At 54.8% G+C, this 22539-nt stretch overlaps 6 protein-coding genes across 6 annotated transcripts; 4 read left to right on the top strand and 2 right to left on the bottom strand.

The window, feature by feature from the left end:
- Nucleotides 1-1802: 1802 nt before the first annotated feature.
- Nucleotides 1803-2309, top strand: GCG54_00012553 (uncharacterized protein; the record flags this gene model as incomplete). The annotated part of the gene is made up of 1 exon (XM_045412429.1): nucleotides 1803-2309. One exon carries the CDS (start codon nucleotides 1803-1805, stop codon nucleotides 2307-2309), a length of 507 nt encoding a protein of 168 aa, XP_045261464.1.
- Nucleotides 2310-2628: 319 nt separating this feature from the next.
- GCG54_00012554 (uncharacterized protein) lies at nucleotides 2629-11808 on the bottom strand (the record flags this gene model as incomplete). Its single annotated transcript, XM_045412430.1, has 6 exons — nucleotides 2629-3249; nucleotides 3303-3671; nucleotides 3700-4626; nucleotides 5140-7854; nucleotides 8442-11688; nucleotides 11756-11808. 6 exons carry the CDS (start codon nucleotides 11806-11808, stop codon nucleotides 2629-2631), a joined length of 7932 nt encoding a protein of 2643 aa, XP_045261465.1.
- A 2034-nt stretch (nucleotides 11809-13842) lies between these two features.
- Nucleotides 13843-15158, top strand: GCG54_00012555 (Integral membrane protein sed5; the record flags this gene model as incomplete). Its single annotated transcript, XM_045412431.1, has 7 exons — nucleotides 13843-14080; nucleotides 14142-14416; nucleotides 14480-14713; nucleotides 14779-14884; nucleotides 14942-14991; nucleotides 15047-15078; nucleotides 15134-15158. The coding sequence occupies 7 exons, from the start codon at nucleotides 13843-13845 to the stop codon at nucleotides 15156-15158; spliced, it is 960 nt and encodes a 319-aa protein (XP_045261466.1).
- A 1290-nt stretch (nucleotides 15159-16448) lies between these two features.
- On the top strand, nucleotides 16449-17711 carry GCG54_00012556 (D-galacturonate reductase; the record flags this gene model as incomplete). The annotated part of the gene is made up of 6 exons (XM_045412432.1): nucleotides 16449-16506; nucleotides 16564-16838; nucleotides 16897-16924; nucleotides 17008-17141; nucleotides 17206-17452; nucleotides 17515-17711. 6 exons carry the CDS (start codon nucleotides 16449-16451, stop codon nucleotides 17709-17711), a joined length of 939 nt encoding a protein of 312 aa, XP_045261467.1.
- Nucleotides 17712-18217: 506 nt separating this feature from the next.
- GCG54_00012557 (Sorbitol dehydrogenase) lies at nucleotides 18218-19530 on the bottom strand (the record flags this gene model as incomplete). Its single annotated transcript, XM_045412433.1, has 4 exons — nucleotides 18218-18520; nucleotides 18577-18982; nucleotides 19048-19418; nucleotides 19474-19530. 4 exons carry the CDS (start codon nucleotides 19528-19530, stop codon nucleotides 18218-18220), a joined length of 1137 nt encoding a protein of 378 aa, XP_045261468.1.
- Nucleotides 19531-21531: 2001 nt separating this feature from the next.
- On the top strand, nucleotides 21532-22492 carry GCG54_00012558 (2-dehydro-3-deoxy-D-gluconate 5-dehydrogenase; the record flags this gene model as incomplete). The annotated part of the gene is made up of 2 exons (XM_045412434.1): nucleotides 21532-21978; nucleotides 22046-22492. Coding segments are annotated over 2 exons (894 nt in total), but the record flags the coding sequence as incomplete, so codon positions are not given.
- Between the last annotated feature and the right edge of the window lie 47 nt (nucleotides 22493-22539).

Below are 22539 nucleotides of genomic sequence, written 5' to 3' on the forward strand. Positions count from 1 at the left end.
ATATACCTACTTTGGATTAGTAATAAACTTACAGCTAACACAGGCATGGCGTCTTCTGTCTTGTTCACGTTCTGAGCCACTATTTTGTATTCTGTTGACAGTAAACAGCCTTAGGGTTCCAGAACTGTCGCCTTTAAAAAGCTTTTGACATGTTGATGTTGAACAAGACTTCCCCGAGTACATTAACAGAAACATGCCCGAGATGCCAGAAGCTTATCGAAAGCCAAGCAGAATCGGTGTTAAAGGCGTTATAGATATCTCTGGTAAGTACACGATCCGACCGATTCTTGTGCTTCATATGATTTGCGTTTGCGAAGCTACATGTGCAGTTGACAGTTTAATAACGAAGCGGAAACTATACCGAATGTAACCCGAGGTATCTATGGGGCCTAGAGCGTCTCATACTGCAGATGGACGTCCAATAGAAGTATTCTGTGCAACATTACCTTCATTGGGTCGTTCAAAGATAATATCCACAGGCATACGGAGCACTGCGGAATATCTTGATCCGTACATGTAATAACAAGAGCCCCGATACACAGCCTCTCACATGCGGCATTGGGAACACGGTATGCACACTGTCGGGTTTTTTTTTCAAAGTCTTGAAAACTCAGTATCGTGAATTTTTTACGTCATTCAGGTTCAAGGTTATTGACAGTCTATCCGTATCTTCTCAAAGCTGTAGATGAGAATAGATACACCCTAACAGTGGCGGCAGCGATGAGCCTTGAAGACATGAAGACTGCGGTGTCCGATGTAGTAGGCATAGAATCGAGTGGAAGGCAAAGAGCACCAAAAATATCAAGAATGAGGTATAACTGTCAACATGAATATCACGAAAAGCCTCATCTCGGAGACGTGGGAGGAGGTGCGGTTATGGAGCGGGCCATTTGTCACTACGACTGCGTATTTATCATCGAAGCTATCTCATCTAGCCGTTTTTGGTGAAGAGAAGCATAAGAACAGGTACTGCACGCTCGCGAAAAACAACAAAATGGGGCCCCCATGAAAGTGGCCGTCGAATCCAATTATCTTAGGTCTCTGTTCAGCTATGAGGCTTACCAGCGACGATGTAACAGGCCAACTGGCTAACCTAGCGGCCCTATTTTTATTATTTTCGAGAGCATACCGTATCACCATCATCCACAAAGTATGTCCAATTCTTTCAACGTATGTTTCCCGAAACGACGATCCCGGGGCGGCGGCGGCGGCGCATCAATCTCCACCTGAGCCGGCACTGCGAGTGGGCCCTCGGGATCGCCCGGGGCCATGCCTAAACTCTGCTTACCGCATTCAGTCCCTGAACGCGACGTCGAAGCGAGTGCGAAGGCAATCCCAGCGAGCCGTCCGCACTTTCGCCTCCAGATGTCCGACACTTGCCCGTCCCCGACACGGCATAGGTGGCTGTGGTTAAGGACAACATGACCGCGAGGCAAATCATGCCCGTTCCCCGCACGTATTGCGCAGTCACTTCTGTGAATGGAAGCTGGACGCAGCGGACCCACGTGCGAACTGCCCTCGGCTTCATCTGAAGTCTCCCGGCGTGTCATGTGTGACCGTATTCGCAGTCCGCCACAACCGCCTCCTCAGCTGGCGTTGCCAATCGTCGTCATGGCTACAACCGTGCGCATCTGTCAAGGACGACTTGAGTATAAGATGTCGTCGACTCCTTCCTCACCCTGGCGCGCCACATTTCGCTTTGAAAGCTTTCAGAAACTCCGTATCTTTTCACGAAAAAAAGCAAACGATTTCCGTCACACACTCAATCCTACATCACAATATCGATAATATCGATAACAGAAATGTGTGGCTGCAAAAGACGCCGCGAAGCCCGTGCCGCCTGGCTCGAACAACGTGCCGCCGGTGGCGGGCGATGCGGAAGAGGCTTCGGCCCAGGTGAAGGTCCGCCGTTCCGTCCTCCGTTCATGGGCGGACCTTTTGGTCGCTGGAGAGACACGCCACGCAACTACCGAGATGGAGACCCTTCCCAGCTGCAACATCTCAACCCTCGGGATGTGGCGATCCCACGAGACGTTGAGAAGGCAGCCTCTTCTCAAGACCCCCAGCCTTCTCAGCCTAAACAACCTCTGCAACCTCCCCAGAAAGACGTTGGCCGCGTGTCCTTCATGTCAGGCCCCTTCAGCAGATGGCGAGACTCTGTTAGGAGCGACTTTAAGTCTGACTTGAGAAGGGACTCCACCACTACGCTGCCCCCTCGTTACGCCTCCGGTGTCACAGACGTTCCGCGACTTGATAAGGAGAAGCGTGAATCGCTTCCACCGACGTACGATGCTGCGACGAAGTACTGAGCGAACCACGAGGGCAACGGAGAAGCAGACTGAGGATGGATCTTTGCCAGGGTACTTGAAGTAGATGAGACATCGGGCCGTGTCGCAGGAGTCCGTGACATAACGAGGAAAAGAATGAAGTTTGCCATTGAAATCTACAGTCTGGAACTATCCGTCTGTTCTGGGTATTTGGGGTATAAATCCATCCGCTTGTAGTTAACAAAAAACGACACTGCGCTACCCGATGTTACATTTTTCGTGCCAAATGTTTGTGGTTCTGTATACCCAGATGTGTCCAAAAACAACAACATTAGATGCGCAAAACTTGGGATGCAGCCATTCAGTCCCATTCTTCGTAGCCGCCAGCGCCATAAGGGTTCCATTCTTGTCCCGGATAGCTTGTTGCGCTCATCTGAGGCGCCTCAGGATCATCTTCCTTCCTGTACTTGTTTCCCGAGGACTGCTTCTCTTCGTAGGGATCAACGAGAATCTTTTCTTCCTGTGCTTCGAGTCGCATCGTTCTCATGCGTTCGTCTTCAGTATCCTCCAACTCGGCTCTTGTGCTTCTGCCTCGAACGAGAGCTGTGGCGCCGGCGCCGGCGCCATTGGAATTGCCATTCATATGGGTAGCATTGCGTGGTGCCTCGTCTGCCGAACTTTCGCTGACTTGGCTTTGTCCAGTGCTCGTCGCAGTGATGGGTTTTGCAGGTGGCGGAAGCGGACCAGACGGCAGACGAGGAGTTGCGTCGTAGATATCGGAATCAGATGTGTCCTGGTTAGCCTTCTGGATGTTGACGCTTAAGCGTGTACCTGCGCCTGTAGGCTGGTTATTTGCAACTCCCGCGTCTGAGATCGTCATCATGTCTGGCGAGGCGCCGTGTGAACCCTTTCTGGCGGGTCTGGCTACGTCAACAGCAAGACCTGGCACCGAGATCTGTGTCTGCGGCGGGGTGGTAGATGACTGCTCGGCGAATGTATTCAGACGCGATTGATTTGTATGTGGATTGTCGATACCTGGAGGTTGAAAACCTCCGCCATGCGAGGCCTGAACTTGCGGGGAGTCCACGGATTGTCGGACAGCAAAGTCTGTACGAGTGTCCCCATGAGAAGGTTGCTGTACTGGTAATATAGTACTGGGCTTTGTATGATTATTCCCTTGGACGTCGGCCTGGCTAGAATGTGTATGCAATTGCGGATGACCTTGTGCATAAACAGAGGGGTTTTGTCCAAGATTTGCCGTATGGTAGGATTGCATGTCCTGGCTGGACTGGTATAAGCCTCTTGGGTCTTCTTGTTGTTGAGGTTGAAGTTGCTGGTTGTATTCCGGCATACCGTGATGGGTGCTGTTGAAGCCAGGTTGTGCTCCGTAGCTGGCATGTGACACTGTGGATTGATAGGAGGTAGTGCTCACTCGGCGATCAGCTTGATAGGATGCCGCGTATTGACTAGGAGCTTGCGGCTGGTCTTTGGGCGCCAAAGCCTGCGACTGGTTGTACATGGATACTTCGGATGGGTGCTTATGTGCAACTGGCGGCTGTGCATAACTTTGCTGTACCGGCTGCATTTGATGATGAGGATATTGAGCGGGGGGTGATGGGCGTCCGATGTCATACGGAGATGGTGCTACATGCCCTTCTCCGTGAACGGCTTCGTATCCACGAGGAATAGGGACTTCGTCGTATTGAGGCTCTTGATATGGCTGAGGTGGTGGCATGCCTGGAGTGGGACCGAGACTGGCGGGAACAGCCCTAGTCATAATTGGATCACCTGACGGTCTATGGTACTGTAGAACTCGCCCTGTGCCTTGGGATATCTCAGAGCTTGTGCTAGACATGCTGTGTTGCGGGGGCGGTCTTTGCCCAAAAGATGCCGCTGGCGATGGATGACGTTGTTGCTGATGAGCAAGCGGCCCTTGCATTGGGTGAGGGTTGCGTTGATTCAGAGGCCCAGGTGGTGGCGTTAATGTCTGTCCAGGTCTTGTTTGAAAAGGCTGGGCTTGCAGCCCCCTGTCAGGCGGTGGCATTTGCTGCGGCTGTTGTTGTTGTTGTTGGGGTCGGGCCTCAGGTTGCTTCGATGATCTCTTGAAGGCGCTGAATAGAGACTTTGTCGTGGACTCTTTTGGATGGCCTAGATGAGATGAAAGTTGGGCAGCTTGAGCAGAGGTCCTGTTCTTGAACCACTTCGATACTGAGCTATGTTGACCCTCATCATCCAAGCCTTGCGCAGCGGGCTGCTGGCTCTGGTTAGAGAACAGCGGCATCGAGGATAACTGGGTCTGGAGCTTGTTTGCTTGAGAAAACTGCTCCATACCTCCAGGCCCGAGTCCAGGAGCCTGTTGCTGCATCACATGAGGCACAGATGACGGAGACTGTTTAGATATGTCATCGTTCTGACCTACGTCTAGAGAACCAGTTTCAACTGTTCGGGTTTGGAGTTGGTCAGCAAACGACGCTTTATGCGTTGTTGATGTTGCAACAGAGACCATCGGCTGCCGTTGGGAGACAGGCGGGGGCTGCGGTGAAGCTGAGATGGACGATCGCTGCAGCTTGTCCGGCGCATGCACTACTCCTTTGGATGACGATGCTATCGCGTCTGGTGGGCCTCTCAGCGACGAAGCGGATTCTACATTTTGTTGACCAGCATCTAGCCCCTGTATTCCAAGTGCATGAGCTTGAGGGTTAGAGAAGGTTGGAACATGAGAGCTGCCGGCTTGTTCCTGTTCAACATACAATCGCGCAGGTGGCTGCTGCGCAGAGGGATCTGACATGAGGTGTGTACCAGGAACTGTCCGAGACTGTGCGGTGTCCAGTACGCCCCGATTAGAGGGTTGTGCATTTAAGACGGGAGATACAATCTGGGAAGGTTGGGGGCCCATCGTAATCGAATTGGCTGACCGGGGCAGTGTTGATTGTTGCTGAGTCTCAACACTTCGTCCTGGATGAGCCGTCGAGCCCTGGGGAGATAGCTGTTGCTGATCTGGGCCGAATTGCTGGTTTACCGTAAGTGACAGCCCCATGTGACGGTTTGACCCTGGGTTCGAAGGCTGGTGCTGCTGTGCGGGCTGGAGCATCCCGGGCTGCGCAGGAACATGGCTGTTTTGATGAGAAATAGCCTGGAATGGTTGTTGGGCTTCTTGGTTTCTCGATGACCGATGACCAAATATACCAGAAAGGAGATTTCCGGCCGAACTTCTTCTCCCGCGATCCTCTTCACCAACAGTCTGCAAGTGCGTACTTTGAAGTAAACCAAAAGGCCCAGATCCTGTCGTATTGCTGCGCTCTCTCCCAGCGGCGACTTGCGATGAAGACACATCAAGTTGAGTAGCAGGTGCTCCGGAGTGATGACTGTGAAAAGACGATGCCAGTGAATGGGAGGTCCCCGGCTTCTGAGGTGGCTGTAGCTCCTGGTGGCTGGATGAACGGTTGAACACCTTGCCTGCGAAACCAGAGAAACGTTTCTTCGGAGGGGCTTTGTGACCGCCAGCTTGATCGTTGCCAGCGGTCGAAGTCGATGAACGCGACAACGTTGGTAGCGCGGCAGATAGCGCGGCAGATGAATCGTTAGCAGCTGAACCAAGCCAAGAACGCTTTCGCTCTGCAGGCCCAGCCGGTGGCTGAAATTGGGCAGAGGCAGGGATAGGACTAGCTTTTGGGGACAGCGTGACCACTTCGCCCTCCTGTCCTTGCTGAGATCCAGTGTCCGACGGTTTAGAGCCTCTTAAATTGAGGAAGAGGCTAGACCGCCGCTTCTGCCGCCCGCTTTGGGTTTCCCCAGCAGCCATGTTCGGCACAGGATCTCTAGTCCTGTCCGTATCCGAAGGGTGACCGACGTGGTCTACCTCATCTTCCTTGAAACTCTGCCTTTCTCTTGAAGAGGGCCGTGAGAAGCGTTCACCAATTTCTTTGAAGAAACCTGTGCTCCGTCTTTTCCTGCCCCGCTCATCGTCTCCTGATGGCTCCACACTACTTACTTCAGAGTCTGCCGTATGGGTTCTCTGTATCGAAGAACTATCCCAGGGGAAGAACTGGTGTCCTAAATCGTAAGAGCTACGGGGCCCAACCGGCGACACTAGGTTGGGTTGGCCTTGAGGCGGAGGTGTAAAAAGACCTGGATATCGCTGTGCCGATGACGGAGGCACCTCAGAGAACTTTTGTCGAGGTGGTAATTGCGTTTCTTGCCGCGGGACTGTTGGCGAGGACACCCCGGTCTCCTTATCGAATCCAAAAAACGGCTGGTGTGGGGAGGCTGGACTACCAGACAGACGATTACGACTCGCAGGCAAAAGAGGCTCCGACAGGTGAGATTCTTCTAATTTCCAGGGACCTTGGGGCGGTAAATGTTGAATGGGGTTGCCACCTGTACTCGGGGATACCACGCCCTGTTGTGAGCGCATGCCAAGTGGTGGGCCACCGCCAGTTCGTCCTGCTTGTTGCATTGCAAGCTTTGTATCGATAGGGTGAGGAGTAGAACCGCCAGGTCTGAAGGAATGCCGGGGATCTAAAGCCCTCTTCTCATCATCGCCCCATGCAACACCAGTGCTTTCTGTGGCGAGTGTTGCCGCCTGGGTAGACGTGGCTGAGATGACTTGGTGGGACATAGCACTATCTTTGCGCGATGCTGAAAGCCCGGTCTCAATTCGGGCAGGTTGTGCGAACCGAGTGGACGCATCCCGACCTACATGTTGATGAAGTGATGGAGTATTGGCATCGATCACGGCCTGGCTTGTGGTAACCGTGGAAACCGGAGAAGACACAATAACCTGACCGTCGACATCGTCGTCCTCTTCAAGAGAGAAACGTTTCTTTGCTCTTTTGGTGAGATTGATACCGAATGTAGAACTCCGCCTGATGGGTGGAAGGCCGACGAAGGAAGATTGGCGCTGAGGTGATACCGACTGTTGTTGCGACGGAAGCTGCCGACGAGTCTGGAGTTGGTTCTGTTGCTGAGTCTTTTGATCCTGCTCCTGCGGGAGTACTTGATGTTGAGTGTTGTGATGTAGATGGTCTTGATCCTGCTGTGACACCTGTTGCGCATCTGAAGATGCATTATCGCCAGCAGCAATATCCAACTCATCTTCGTTGTCAAAGATCTCTCTACTAGACTCCGTGGGTTGGAATGAACGCACCAATTGTGGCGACTCGGGGGGCAAAACATAAATTTGCTCAGAGGGTGCTGACTGCGGCGATACCACGACCCAGTCATCTTCACTTCTGGTGTTCTTCGTTGTCGAAGCGTTGTGGAATTGCGCAGCGGGGGCAGCATGAGGCGCATGCTGAATATGGGGGCTCGGATCCCTGGATTGCCCCATCTCAAACCCTTCCTCTTCAACCAAGGGTGTGCCTGTAAAGGGATCCCATGACGGTTGGGTCTTGCCGATAGGTCTTGGAACCTGAAGATCGCCGGTGCCGTAAACAAAGGCATCTCCATCGTCGGCGTTGTCGTGATGGCTAGGGGCCGACATGGACTGGGTGTCCGAGACGGGCGACACGGGCTCGGACTCGCTATCCCGGCGAACACCGGCGGGATGCTTAGGGGTTTGAGGCCGGGGTGGGGCCCAAGCCGAAGTCTGTTTTTCCTGAGTCAAGGCGTCGAATGGGGAGATACGTGATGTCTGGGGTAGTTGAGGCGGTGGAGTCCGAGATGCCGGATGTTCCGGGATGGTCTGTGGACCAGGAGCTGGGCCAGATAGTGATCCCGAGAACGATGCTGAATGCGCATGACTGGCCGCACGGGGTGATGAACGGTTTCCGAGACTAATGCCCCATGACGTACGCCGCTCTGGTTTAGCCTTGGACTGGGGTTGGACCGGTGGGGGCGAAGAGTCGCGCTGTGGGAGAACAAGCAATTAGAGATGATCACCACAAAATGCCACGTGGAGTCTTAAATGTCCGAGGGCACCACAGGGGTTACATGATCGTGCAAAAATGAAGAGTCGTAGCATTCCTTAATTCATACAGTCCCGTCATCCTGGTCAGAAAGGGAGACACATAGCTCATGAGCGAGTACCAGGGGGGGAATAGAAGGAGAAAAGACAAACGGCAAATGGGAAGAGACGGGAACCGAGCCCCTTTAGACCATCCCGACGGCTAGAGGAAAAAGAAGCCATGCCCTGTGATGTGACGGCCCCAATTGAGAGGAATGTTAAAGAAATACCTTGTCCCCAGTGCCACGGAGTTTGTTCTTGCCCTTGCTCAATAAACCTTTACCCGCCTTACCCGCCGCAAGCAACAGTCCCTTGCCCTTTGCCCCGACTTGACCACTCGAATGCTTGAAATCGCTCCCAGGCGAATGGGACCCCATGGATACGCTGCCTGCGGGAGGACGACCCGACGATGTTGCTGTGACTGCTGCTGTGCTGACATTGGTCGAGCTAGCGTTGAGATACTGCTGATAGTAGGGCTGTTGAAAATTTGGCTGGGATGCTGGTGGTGATGATGATGGTTGGCCAACGTTTGAAACGTTGGCCGCGAATGACGCCGTCGCATTGGCGTGCTCGGGATGCTGAGACTTGAGGTTGACGAGCCAGTTGTTTAATCCCGAATCCATTGATGCAAATTGCGCTCTAGTCTCGTTGTACTTATTGATTCTCTCCGATGCGTTTTGAATGTCCATGATCTCCTTGAAGTTCATGATCTTAAGAGGTGCGGCTGGCTGGTCTTGCGACGGCTCGGCAGGCGCAGGCGGCGGAGGCGATTTCGCTTCCGAAGATCGAGCCAGCGCCGGGTGTTCGCCCGGCGGTGGGCTGGGGGACACGGGATTGGACGAAACCCGAACCATTGACTTTTCTTCCGCGAGGGACAGGCGTCGGGGAGGGGCGGCCGAGGCGTTGTTCTTATCAGTCACGGCTGACACGGGTGACGGAGGCTCAATGTTCTCTGAGTCCAGCCGATCTCCCGGCACCGAGCTGACCTGCGACACTTGGTGTGACATCGTGCCTGAAGTTGTAGGCACTGCAATATGCGTCTCGCCCATATTGCTGGTGGATGGCTGGGTTTGTTCAGCGTCCCTTGTCTCTCCAGACGACAACGCTGGAGACTGTTCGTGTCCAGGGGCAGGTGAACTTGAGCTGACAGGAGCCACAGGGGCAGCTTGTGGCTGAGAGTCCGACACGGGTTTCTCTTGAGGATCAGCCGGGCCCGGCGTGACTTGTTCCGATTCCGCTTCCCAGGAAAATCGTCGACCAAGTGTCGGAGGCGTTCCTGCGTTCTCCTTGCGAGGGCTCAGAGGAGGCACATCGGAGACGTTCTGTTTCGCAACAGAGTGAACATCCAGCTCTGGCTGCTTCAAAGGGAGCTCCGGTACATCAGGCTTATCATCGCCTGCAGTCCAATAATCATCATAAACACCGTGCAGGTATGTGCTCTCGCGAGGGCCGATATCCTCTTCTAACTGTCCTGCTCGATTGCCGTTGAAGCTATCGAAATCACTTGTAGGCCGGACTGGACTGAGGCTCCGCATGATTTCCTCCCGGAGCTTGTCGCTCTCTTTGACAGGGGACGGTGAAGTGACTGTGCTCATAGTAGATTCGCGCTGCAATCTCTCAGGTGCTACGAAGCTCGATGAAGAAGGATCCGAGTGCCCAGCGTTCAACGGAACCAGAGGATGAACGGGAGCGTCGGCTGAGTGGCTTTCCTCACTGGCTTGGCTTGAGGAAGGCATTGGTTGCCCCGATGCATTAGAGATGGGTATTGGCATCGACGCTACACCCTTCACAATCGTGACACCGCTGCCTGGGACTTCATCGTGCTCGTTGTCGGAGATCGGGGAAACTTCGCCAGTATCAACGCCCAGGGTCTTCTTCTCTGCAACAGCAGGCGGCGTCTGCTCGTCGGTGACTGATCTAGTTTCAGTGACCCAGCCGCCAGGTAGAGAGGGCCGTGATGGCAGAGATGCCAAATCTGATTTGGCGGGATCTACATTTTCTTGATTTCGAGGAGCCTGTGCCGGCGGAGTAAAATCCTCTTGATTTTGCTCAGACACTCGAGGGGAGTCGGCTCGTTGGGGTGTTGAGCTCCCGGTCGATAGTGCAACAGCAGCCGGCGGATTTCCAACATATTGTGGTGCTGCTGCCGCCGCTGCTGCTTGAAGTTGTGGCGTCAACGCAGGCATTGGGGGTGCATCGTCGGCAAATTTACCGGGGTTAGAAAAGAAATCGTCCCCAAACAGAGACATGCGAGCCAGGTCTGGCAAACGTGGACTGGACGAGTAGCGACGTTGTTGAGCAACTTCTTCCTCACTTGGACGTTCAATCTGAGGTTCCGGCACGGGGGCTGGAATGCCCAGGCTGGGACTTTCAGAACTTGGGGGCATTGTCTGATTTTGGGCATGGTTTTGGGGCCGCATAAGCACGTTGTCGAAGCCGTATTCGCTCTTTCTCTCTGCAACAGGCGCTAGGGTCGGTCCCAGATTGCCTTGGACTGCATCATCTCCTTCAGGCTTTCCCAAACTGCTGCCACCCACTTGTTCGCCACTTCCAGTGTCAGCAGGAGGTGGCTTGGCGGGAGAAAGCGAGCGGTCGGTCTTGAAGCCGCCGCTGCTATCCAGACTGGGTCGTCCTGAGTCCATGGAGCCTCGTTCCCTACCCTTCTCACTGTCGACACGGCGATAGATATCCGAGGGTCGAACAAAAGACGGCTTCGAAGTCGAGGACGGGCCAGGCGATATGATACCGGAAGGAGATCCCGAGCGCTGCTCGACCCGTGGAGGATGAGTGGAGCTGGACCGAGAACTAGGAAGGCGATCACTGTCATGTTGGCCCATACTGCTCTTGCGAGGTGGGAATCGGGTGGATTGCGGTTGCGCCGGCGGTTGCGCCGGCGCTGGTGAAGTTCGTCGGCCGCTATTCGGAGGTATCACACTTTGCGGTTGTTCGTTCCGAACGAGAGAGGGCTCCGGTGTTGGGCCAGTATGAGCAGATTGCGGCGACACGAGCTGCTCATGAGGGCCCTTATCGGAAACACTGTCCATGGAGGACGGCCCCGAAACAATCGGAGGTTGAACATTTAGCGGTTCGGAGCGTGCAGGCGCAGGCGCGGGTGATGACGGAGTCTGGATTTGCAAAGGCGGTAGGCCTGCCGTGGCCCGAGGGCTGGTGGATAATCCCGACTCGCTCAAGGCCGGCTGCGGCGGTCGCATCGTTGGCAGTCCCGCGGATTGAGGCGTAGGTGGCTGGTGTGACGGCAGGTTCGACGGCAGATTCGCAGTTGTTGCCTGGCTGGGACTCGGTTGACGAGAGGCAGGCTTGAGAGGTGGGACAGGAATCGGTTCCTCGGGCTCCTCATCGTCAAAGTCGTTACCCCAGTCATCGCCGTCGTAGTTCTGTGCCTTGGCCTCAACCCATTTCTTCGTTTTCTTCCTGCCCAAGTTGGTCTTGTATGCACTCGTCGGCGTCTCGGGGCTTCTGCAGGGTTACTGAGATTAGCACCTGCATCTATGCCTTGAAAAGTGCATGGCTGGGGAGAACTCACAGAGGCGATTGTCCATGAGGAGGCCTGAAGCCATAGTTGTACGGGCCGCTCATCGCGTCGTCAAAGTAGTCGCGACACGAGCGTCAATCGCCACATATCTCTGCCAAAAGCCTGCCTGGTGACGGTTGATCCGAGGCAGCGAGGCGACTCGGTGTTAGATACCGTTATGCGCACGGCTGCGATCGGTGGTTCACTCAATGGGGGGCACTGATCGGGTGAGACTGGGAATGGAGATGGTCTACCACCTCGGGTTGGGATGGCCGACGCTGGTTTGAATAAGAACGGGACAATTTGATGAGCCTCGGGGCAGGCCAGCAAGAAGACGGCAGAGATCCGATCCAGGCAAGACTGGACAGTCGCTTCACTACCTTGAATGGGTCGGGGCTCGGTAGATGTTGTTGGTGAAGTTCGCTAGTCTGACCGGCCGCAACTTTTGCTGGAGAGGTACGATTAGACCCAAGACGGGATGATAATTTGGGGGCTTGGGGAGGTGGCTTGGAGCGGACCTTAGCTTATTACTCTCACCTAACCAGCCTACAATTATTCCCCGTCAAGCCATTGGGGAACGTAAGGCAGCGCAACGCAGTGCAGAGTGCGGACGCCGCCAGTTGGCCTCTCAGCTGGACTGGGGTGGGCTGGGGTGGGCTGGGCTGGGCTGCATATTTTCGCAATCCGTATTCGTGGTGTACTTGTCATATCCCTGTGCCAGTATGACTCGATGTCACTCTGCAGCGAATCTGTAGTGGACGAATACTCGGGGCACTGAGAGGATGGAGCCGTTGGCCGTGCTCAAAAAGAGGGGATCAGCCTGGGTGTCTTTCCAATGGCAGCCCGAGGACGCCCCATCCACTTGCAGGAAACGCAGGCAGGCAGACGTGGAATGCTACGCAGCTCAGAATCACGAGGGGCGAGCGAGGCATGGTATGGCATTGCGGTGGTGCCTGTCCGCCCGTCTGTGTGCGCGATCTGTGATCGGTGAGAGCGGAAGCGCGGCAACGCATGCTAAGGTATCTGCTCAGACTGGACAGCAAACGGGGGCGGACAGAATCTACTCCCGTCTGTAGCTCACGGCGGGCTAACAGTGTATTTCCGTGGCATGGAATACCCATGACACGCGGCTAATAAGCTATCAGCATCATTCTTCACAGATAAGGTAGTAAGTAGCAGAAAAGGTGCGTAGCCGTTGCATAGGCTAGGCACATTTAATTGCGAACTTGCATCTCAACACGGTACCGCGATCGCCTACAATACACACTAAGCGGACTGCCTCATTTCACGCATTGTACGGCGTAAGCAAGTTGGTCCTACACCATTCACGATTGCTCTTGAACTCTCATCGTACCCAGCTGCATGGTGTCATGGATGGCGGTTCATCTCACAATGTGGATCACCTCGGTCCGTGCAGCCATTTTTAGATGTGGCGGTGCGTGCGTAGTACTTGGAGAAAGTTTACCTATCAATTCGTCCCTACCTAGGTAGTGTAGCATACCTAGTACCAAGGGAGGCGCTAAAAGGACGTGGAAGGCGAAGGTCCAACGCCAAACAATGGAACGCTGTAAGGTACGAGCCACACGTGCGCCGCGCGCTCTAATTGCGCTCTGCAGTCCAGCCTCTGTTCCGAAACAAAAAACCACGTTGGCGGTTAGATCGGACACCCTGGCCCCGTCACTCCGGCTCCAGCAGACTGCCCGTTGCTCCGGACTCTGAATTTCCAAGTCTAATAGACGACACTCACGGCCAACCTGTATTCCGCACAACCTACGTCGAGATATCCGCTTAGATCAAGTCGCGACAACTGGCCTCGTCGCGCGTCTCGTGTTGCGTCGCATCGCATCGCACCGTCTTGCCTCGTTTTCTTGTACAACTACCTGCCCAACAGCGCTGTCCGCCATCAGAGACTCACCCACCGTGCCCGAACCGCCCTCGATTCGACCTGCCAATCTCCCACCCCTGAACTCCCATCCACCTCGGTCCCTGTATCGAGCATCGGCACGACAAAAATCTATCTTGCACAAAGTTCTTCATCGATTCCGAAGCGCTGGTCGCCCCCGTCCGAACCCCTCATCCTTGACCAAATCGAAGCTACGATGGCAGTCGCTTCGATACAGGACCGAACCTCCGAGTTCCAGTCGGTTCTCGCGCAAGCGCAGCGTCGCAAGGCCTCGAGCAAACTTGGTGCTCAGCAACGATCGCTTCTGACCGACTCCCAAAAGGCTGCCGCCGATGGCGACTCCAGGCCGAGGCGATCCGAGTTTGCGCGACAGGCGGCGCAAATCGGGAGGGGAATCTCTGCCACTATGGGCAAGCTTGAAAAGCTAGCAACATGTACGCACCTGTTTTCCTCTTATTCGCGGTTCAGATTTCGTACTGACTCGCCTTATCGCAGTGGCGCGACGCAGGACGCTGTTCGATGACCGGCCGGTGGAGATCAATGAACTCACCTACATCATCAAGCAGGATCTGAGCTCCCTCAACCAGCAGATTGGCAACTTGCAGGTCCTCACCCGACAGCAGCACCCGAAGGCTGATCAGGAAGGAGAGCACAACAAGAACGTGGTTTTCATGCTTCAGGGCAAGCTGACAGACGTTTCCGCCAACTTCAAGGATGTCTTGGAAGAGAGAACGAAGAACATCCAGGCGTCCAGATCACGGACAGATAACGTGCGTTGATTCTTTGCCTCCAGTACGATTGTCGCCGGATCTAACGTATGAATGCGTCTTTAGTTTATTTCGAGCGTTTCGCAGCATGCGCAGCCGCCACTACAGCAATCGGCATCGCCCTTGTATGGCACGCCGCAACGAGGAACACCCTCACCTGGAGCCGACCTCCTCTCGCTGAACCCCCCAGGGGATCAGCAGCTTCTCCTAATGGAGGAGGCGCAACCGCAAAACACATATATCCAGGAGAGAGGCGCAGCCATCGAGAGTATTGAATCCACGATTGCCGAGCTTGGATCTGTAAGCTGGCACACCCCCATGGGGCGTCGTACACCCGAATATTATAGACTAACCCTCTCGCGCAGATCTTCGGACAACTGGCAACCATGGTGTCTGAGCAGAGCGAGATGATCCAGCGCATCGACGCCAACACGGAAGACGTGGTCGACAACGTCCAAGGGGCGCAGCGAGGTAGGCGATGATGCCCACCCACCAACACGTTTGTGCGGAATCTAACTCGAACTGTAGAGCTTCTCAAGTATTGGGGCCGTGTTTCAAGCAACAGGTGGTTGATTGCCGTATGTGACTCTGTCCACCGGTCGGTTTCGTCGATCTTGCTGACATGGTGACCAGAAAATGTTCGGCGTTCTCATGATCTTCTTTCTGTAAGTTGTCGGCCTCGTTACGCCATAATTTGCAGATTAGCTGACCACTGGACAGGCTTTGGGTGCTCATCGCCGGCTGAGAGGTAATTATTGACGGCGGTTGAGGGAGTTAAGTTGAAAGAGCATTGGCTTCTGTAACACCACAGCGGATAGGGATACCGCTAATTGTACGATGACATTGATGTGGACATTGACATTGACCATGGGAGGACGGCGCGACACAGCTATAGAGCTTCTTCCTTGCATACCATTAGATCTATTAATCACAAAAGAGGTTAACTTCGGCGAATAGTGAGAGCTGCCATCTGCGGTGTGTAAGCATCCCCTCTATGCGATTGGGGTGCTCCGTGCGTTTATGTAGATGCCTTGGCCAGATCCCTCAGCCAACACTGTTCATCCCTCAAATATTGCCGAATACATGTGGTTGGGATCATCGTGGTGGTGGGTTCCCGTCGAGGACAGGCTGCACCTCCAGTTAGTTGAATGGCAGGGTGCAGGTACAGAGTACATTTGGACTTGTTAGGTGGTCTGCAGGTTCATGGCACCCACACTGTGCTCAGGCGGCCGGTTCGAAGAGGCGGGGGCTCGGGGTTGGTCCCGGAACATTTTCCCGTACTAGGTGGAGGGCCTCAAGCGGAAGCCAGCACCTACCACAGAGAGGCAGCAGAAAAAAAAGGCAACTATCAACGAGACCCGCCGGAAATCGGCCGCCGCCCCGCGGGCTTAACAACCACGGACCACGACATTGCCCACAGTGTCACAGTTGCACAGTCAGTTGCACTCACCAGGTAAGATGTGTAAAACCAAGCCAAATAGCGGGTCCTCTCTTCATGACTCGGCCCAACACTGCCCGAGGCATACCCTCGTTGAACGAATTATCCATGAATGGAACTCATATGGCCCACTGGAGACGAGGGGAACAGCACAAAGTTGGACAAACTGGGGAAGTCCACACCCCAGATACAGCTGCCAGAGTAGCTAGGCCCGGTGGCCGTAGCATCCTAGCCCGAGTGTGACATGCAAATCGCGGCCCCTGCGCGGGTACCTTGGCTGCGAGGAGACGATGCAGAGGGCGGGGCGTGTGATGAGAGACAGCTCTCCTGTTTGTCGAGCATTTACCCGGCTGTGGTCAAGCACCGCGCCGCAGTACGCTGATAACATTTATTTCCATTTCGGGTTGCAGACGATATATATACCGAGAGTCCACGCCTTTTCCCGGGCTGTGTGAGTGACGTCTCAAACCCCTCCTCACATTGACTGTCCTCCTCTCCCGCAGTAGAAATAACACATACAAACTACCCCGCCCCCGCCTTTCGGACCACGATCATTTTGGTTAACCTCGATACCAATCATCCTTCCGAACGCTCACCATGGCTGCGCAGACATTCAAGCTCAACTCGGGACACGAGATCCCCGCCGTCGCTCTGGGTAAGACATGCAAACCTCTTCGTCCTCCTGCTCAATGGCTGATGTAGACCCCTCAAGGCACATGGCAGTCTGCTCCCGGCGAGGTCAAGGAGGCCGTCTCATACTCTATTAAGATCGGCTACAAGGCCATCGATGGCGCCTACTGCTACGCCAACGAGGACGAGGTTGGCCAGGGCCTCACGGAGGCTTTTGCCAGTGGCGTCAAACGTGAGGACATCTACGTGGTCACCAAGCTGTGGGCCACCTACACCACCAGCGACGAGAGAGTTAAGCTTGGCCTGGAGAAGAGCTTGAAGAGCCTGGGTCTCGACTACGTTGACCTCTTCCTTGTTGTAGGTTGCCGCCACCTGTATAATGCCTTGGTCGCTTTGAAACTGACAGGATGCGCAGCATTGGCCCGTTGCCATGAACCCCGAGGGTATGTTCGTTTTCTCAACCTCGTCGACGATTCGTTGACGAGGTTTCCGGAGCTATTGACCAACCAACATGAGCGCCTCACAGGAAACCACGACAGATTCCCCACCAAGCCCGATGGCAGCCGTGACATCCTCCGCGACTTCTCCCACGTCGACACCTGGAAGTCCATGGAGAAGCTCCTTGATACCGGCAAGGTTCGCTCTATTGGTGTCTGCAACGTGAGTTTGTTTGCCCACGGCCTGACAAGAGGCCCATGGTTCCATGCACTGACAAACCATACAGTACAGCGTGAGATACCTCGAGGAGCTCCTCCCCCATGCCAAGGTCGTCCCCGCCGTCAACCAGATCGAGAACCACCCCAGCCTTCCCCAGCAGGAGATCGTCGACTTTTGCAAGGACAAGGGCATCCACATCATGGCCTACAGCCCCCTCGGCTCTACCGGTGGCCCTCTTATGAGCGCGGCTCCCGTTGTGAAGATTGCCGAGAAGCGCGGCGTCAGCGCCTCTACGGTTCTCCTCAGCTACCACGGTATGCCCACGAGTCCAGCTCCCGCTTTTGCTTCAGTCTGCTAATCTTTCTGTTCTGTTTAGTCGCCCGTGGCAGCACTGTTATCGCCAAATCCGTCACGCCCGCCCGTATCAAGGCCAACCTCGAAATTGTCAAGCTCGACGACGAGGACATAAAGGAGCTTCGCGCCTACTCGGATGATCTTACGGCCAAGAAGGAGCTGAAGCGTTACGTCTACCCGCCATTTGGCATTGACTTTGGGTTCCCCGACAAGTCTTAGGATAATGCCCATATGTTTGTATATAAAATAAACGAATAGAATGATTTAGAGCGCAAACTGGAACAGTCAAACCACAGATAATGTGACGTCGAAAGCTTGGAGAAATTGCACGCGCAGAAGTTCGCGATGGCGTCAAGTCACAGTCTGGGTTATTTACATGATACCAGGCGAGACCGCCTATTTTTTCTTGAGCTATAACTTCTTTTCCTGTGGCAATACACTCTACCTTACTATCGCGCTGATGTCGTCGGTACTATTTTGTTACTTCTGCTTCCGTCTTCAATAGTAGTGATTAAATATGCACGGAATGTAGCCGCACAAACTTGGTAAAATCACGCGGTCTCTTCCAAGCCACCAGCATAGACCTCTGTTACGGCGATCAATTTACCACGGGCAATGGTGATATTGGTTCACACGTGTGAATGAGGTTACTCACTGGCCCCTGTGAATGCTACCAAGTGCAATATGGAGTTGCAACTCCAAACCCATACTTTTATTTTCAGTCTCTAATTAGATGTATCCACAAGAACCTTCAAAACCAATTTGCCGCTTTCGTCCTTCACCTTGGCCGCCATATCAAACGCATCCTTGATGGTGCCCAGCCCCTTATAACGGTGTGTAAACAGCTTCTCCAACGACGGCAGACCCTTTGGCTTCGTTGCAATCAGGTTGATGGCCTTGGGGTATGTGTTGGCGTAGCGGAAGACGCCCACAAAGTCAACCTCACGCAACGCGGCGGCAGAAATGGGAAGAGTCTGAATTGGGGTGCCCATGCCGATAATGAGGATCTTTCCACCGGGTCGAGTGGCCTGCATACATGGGTTAGCGCTAAGAAAGCTGCGTGACCTAGACTGAGGATGCTCACATAGATGGATGTTTGCATGCAGGTCTCAACACCCGTGCACTCGTAAGTCGCGTTGACTTCGCCAACCTCGTTTCCGTTGATCTTGGCGGCCTTTACCAACCCTGCGACGTCCTGAGCGTAGGCCAACTTGTCCTCGATCGTTTGAGGGCGCTTGGCCGGAACGACAATGCCAGCATCGGCGAAGCCGTTGTCAAGAGCAAACTTGACGCGGTCCTCTTGGATATCAGCAATAACAACCTTCTGCTGATCAGCCTTGCTGACGGCGGCGCACAATAGACCAACAGCACCGGCGCCGAAGACGAGGACGGTCGACCCGCTAGGGAGGTTGCCTCGGTCCCGGGCGTGCATGGCAACAGAGAGAGGTTCGGCGAGGGCACCGAACTCGAGGGAAACTTCTTGCGGGAGCCTGCGCCGTCTCGTGTTAGCACGTAGCCCTCTAGACCTTTCAATGTCACGGGTTCTATGTCTTACTTATGACACCACTTGGCAGGGTGGTTGACGAGCTCCTGAAGAGTTCCCTGAGCGTGAGGGAAGGCCTTGGCAGAGCTGCGGAACTTCATGCCCTTGCAGATGTTGTATCGCCCAACGGCACACAGGTCACAGGCCTCACATGGCTGGCCGACCTCGAGCGCAACGTGATCTCCGACGGCAAGATTTGTGACATCGGAGGCGACAGCAGTAACGATACCGCTAGATTCGTGGCCAAGAGTAAGGGGCTCCTTGACGAGAATGTCGCCGTTGCGGAAGTGGTTGTAGTAGTGCAAGTCGGAACCGCAGAGTCCCGTAGCCTTGACAGCGACTTGGACCTCGCCAGTTGCAAGAGCGGGCAGAGCTCTTTCTTCCTGCGCCAATTAGCCTTCAGAATGTCGATTGGCAGTCGAGACGGGGATGTCTGACAATCTTGAGATCCCTCGCGCCATGAAGGACGGAGGTCTGAACTTGAACGCTGGACATGATGATTGCGCCCTTATGCGACGGCAGCGACGATAGTAACTAGATTGGAGATGGATACGTGGAGTGGAAGCAATCAGGCTTGGAGAGACGAGCAGAGAGAAACAGCAGTAGCAGCACGTTGGCAAGGCACAGGAGTGCGTGGGTAGTGGGGGCAATTATCTGAATGTTTTGTTGAAAAGCCGAGGCGATGAGGGACTCAGGGAGCACGGCGACAGGTCCGATGTCGACGGATCGGATGACACGATTGAAAAGACGGGCACGACGCTAGGGGGCGATTGGAGGCGGACGCGACGAGCGGAGTGATGCAGGTCGGAAATGCGGGTTCGTGTCGAGAAGCTGAGGAGGCAATTCACTGGTCAGTGGGGGAGCAAGGCCGAGGGTTACGGGATTCCAAGGCCGAGTTGTGTTTGAAGCTCGAGTACAAGAACTGCCGCCGAATCGCTCCCCAACTTCTCAGACACAGCGTCAACCACGACACTACACTAGCCCCTCGGACGTGGGGAGTAGGGCGACAGGCACCGTGACAAGTACTGGGTACAAGTGGGGAGAGAGTGTTGGGGAGAGCAGAGACCACCGCAGACACACCACATTCATAAACCCAGTTTGTGTGGAGTGGTGGAGACGTGGAACTTAGGTTGGTCAAGGCCAGGCGAACACTGCACTGGGTAGGCGTGGCTAATGGCTCGGCATTCTGTCCGGCAGCGAAGACGAGGAAGCCATCGTGAGTACCTGACCTTACCTTTACCTACCTTGAAGTAGGTGTGTGCTGGGAGTCGGGACCTAATGGAGGGGTAGAAGAGGGGGAGGGGTAAGTACCTACTCGTGGAGGACTGACCCCCATCCATTCCAGGCAATGCCCGCCGAAACATGAGGGTCTACCCTGAGGTAGCGGCGTCGAGGCGACGCTTGAGCTGGAGAAAATGGCCGTGAAGACCCAAGAGGGCAATTATGTCCTAAAGCTTTGCGCCAGGTCAATGTACATGCCTTCCATGATGCGTTCCATTGCCTGCTTCAGGGCAGCCCAGAGCTCGTCGCGTCTTGGATTGATGCTGACAACGATTTGACCGCCGGTGATTCGCACAAGACTCGGCTTCTGTTGGCTTTGCCGAAAAGCACAAAAAATCGTAACGGACCATGGCCGACAGTTGCCGTTGACGGTTTCTTGTCTTTCCCCCGCTCTGGAAGCTCCGATATGCGGGGAGCAGACCGGGCAGCCCTCTCATCCTTACGTGGGGGGCCGGAGAGCCACCTGGGGAAAAAAACAATTCCCACCTAACCAGAGCCGAGTCAATCGAGCCGTGTGATGGTGTTCGCGGGGCCTCGCACAATCTTTGGTATCAGGAGCAACCCAGTTCTGGTAATCACCCCGACTCGTTCACTTCTGCCGCGTGCTCATAAGAAATTTCCACAGTAAACAAATGTCGACGACAAGAAAAGCTGCAAGCGCATTGCCCAAAGCAAACGACGTCACAGGGCGACGTGGTTGGAGACAACCCCTGCTGTCGCGGATCCCCGCAGCTGAGGGGTAACGACTGTTGTAGTCTTGACTTTAACGTTTGCTGCTGCAAGCTGCTCATGTACAGTGTACATGTTCCATGCCGTATGGTTGAATCATAACCCATTCCGCGGGTTATGACCATCTCTAGCCGTCTGAGCGATTCACTGAGCTAATCCGTCGCCCTCAGCTCCTTCTAGAAATAAACGTCGCTTGAATCCGTTAACCACCCAGGCACATGCGAGTAAGCTTTCTTCCGTCCAAGCATGGCCCGTGAGGGGCACCTCGTGGCCATCGTCACAACCTCACCACTGTGAATCCCCATCAGTTACCGTCTGAATTAACTTGCCCAAAGACCACTGAGCTTGCTGCCTACCTACACGACGCCGCCCCTTCGTCCAATAGAATCGCATTCATCTTCTTCATCCCCCTGCCCCCCCCCCCCNCCCCCCCCCCCCCCCCCCCCCCCCCCCGACCCGAAGCTAGCTGAGGGTGCTGCGTAAAGCCTCTCGTCACTCAAATACCCCTCGTTGGACACGCTCTCAGCACGTTGTCTCCTCACCTCCCACCCAAGATTTTCGGGATACCCGCAGAACGCCTACATCGTAATCTACACCATGGCCTCGCAATTCTTCTCCCTTGAGGGTCACACCGCCCTCGTTACTGGAGGCACTCGGGGCATTGGTGCCGCCGTCGCCATTGGTCTCGCCGAGGCCGGAGCAGACGTTCTTCTCGTTCAGCGTGACGAGTCTAACACCTCCACCAGAGACTCAATCCTGAAGCTGGGTCGGAAGGCTCAGATCTACACAGCAGATCTCAGCTCACAACAGAGCGTTGCCGCCCTCGTACCTAAAGTTCTCAAGGACGGCCACCAGATTCGGATCCTCGTCAACTGTGCCGGCATCCAGAAGCGCCATCCGTGCGAGAAATTTCCCGACGATGATTTCAATGCCGTGAGTCAATTGAGTGAAGCAATCGCCTCGGTTCATGTCTGGAAGCTAATAAAGCCCGCCAACGCAGGTTATCCAAGTAAACCTCAACTCCGTCTTTACCCTGACCCGCGATGTCGGCGCCCACATGCTCACTCTCGAGCCCTCGCCCGTTACCGGCCGCAAAGGCAGTGTAATCAACTACGCCTCCCTGCTTTCTTTCCAGGGCGGTTTCACTGTTCCGGCTTACGCCGCCTCCAAGGGCGCTGTTGCCCAGCTAACCAAGAGCTTCGCCAACGAGTGGACCTCCAAGGGTATCACAGTCAATGCCATCGCGCCCGGTTACATCGAGACCGAGATGAACACGGCCCTGCTCAACGACAAGGAGAGACTGGCCAGCATCAGTGCGAGAATCCCCGCTGGTCGCTGGGGCACGCCTGACGATTTCAAGGGCACTTCAGTCTACCTTTCCAGCAGGGCCAGCGGTTACGTGAGCGGCCACGTCTTGGTCGTTGACGGTGGCTGGATGGGCCGATAAGCACGCGCGCCAGTGCACGAGAAGAAAGTTTAAAAGAATGATTGAAA

Source organism: Colletotrichum gloeosporioides, assembly GCF_011800055.1.
Source record: "Colletotrichum gloeosporioides strain Lc1 chromosome Unknown consensus_65, whole genome shotgun sequence".
Taxonomy (NCBI): Eukaryota; Fungi; Ascomycota; class Sordariomycetes; order Glomerellales; family Glomerellaceae; genus Colletotrichum; species Colletotrichum gloeosporioides.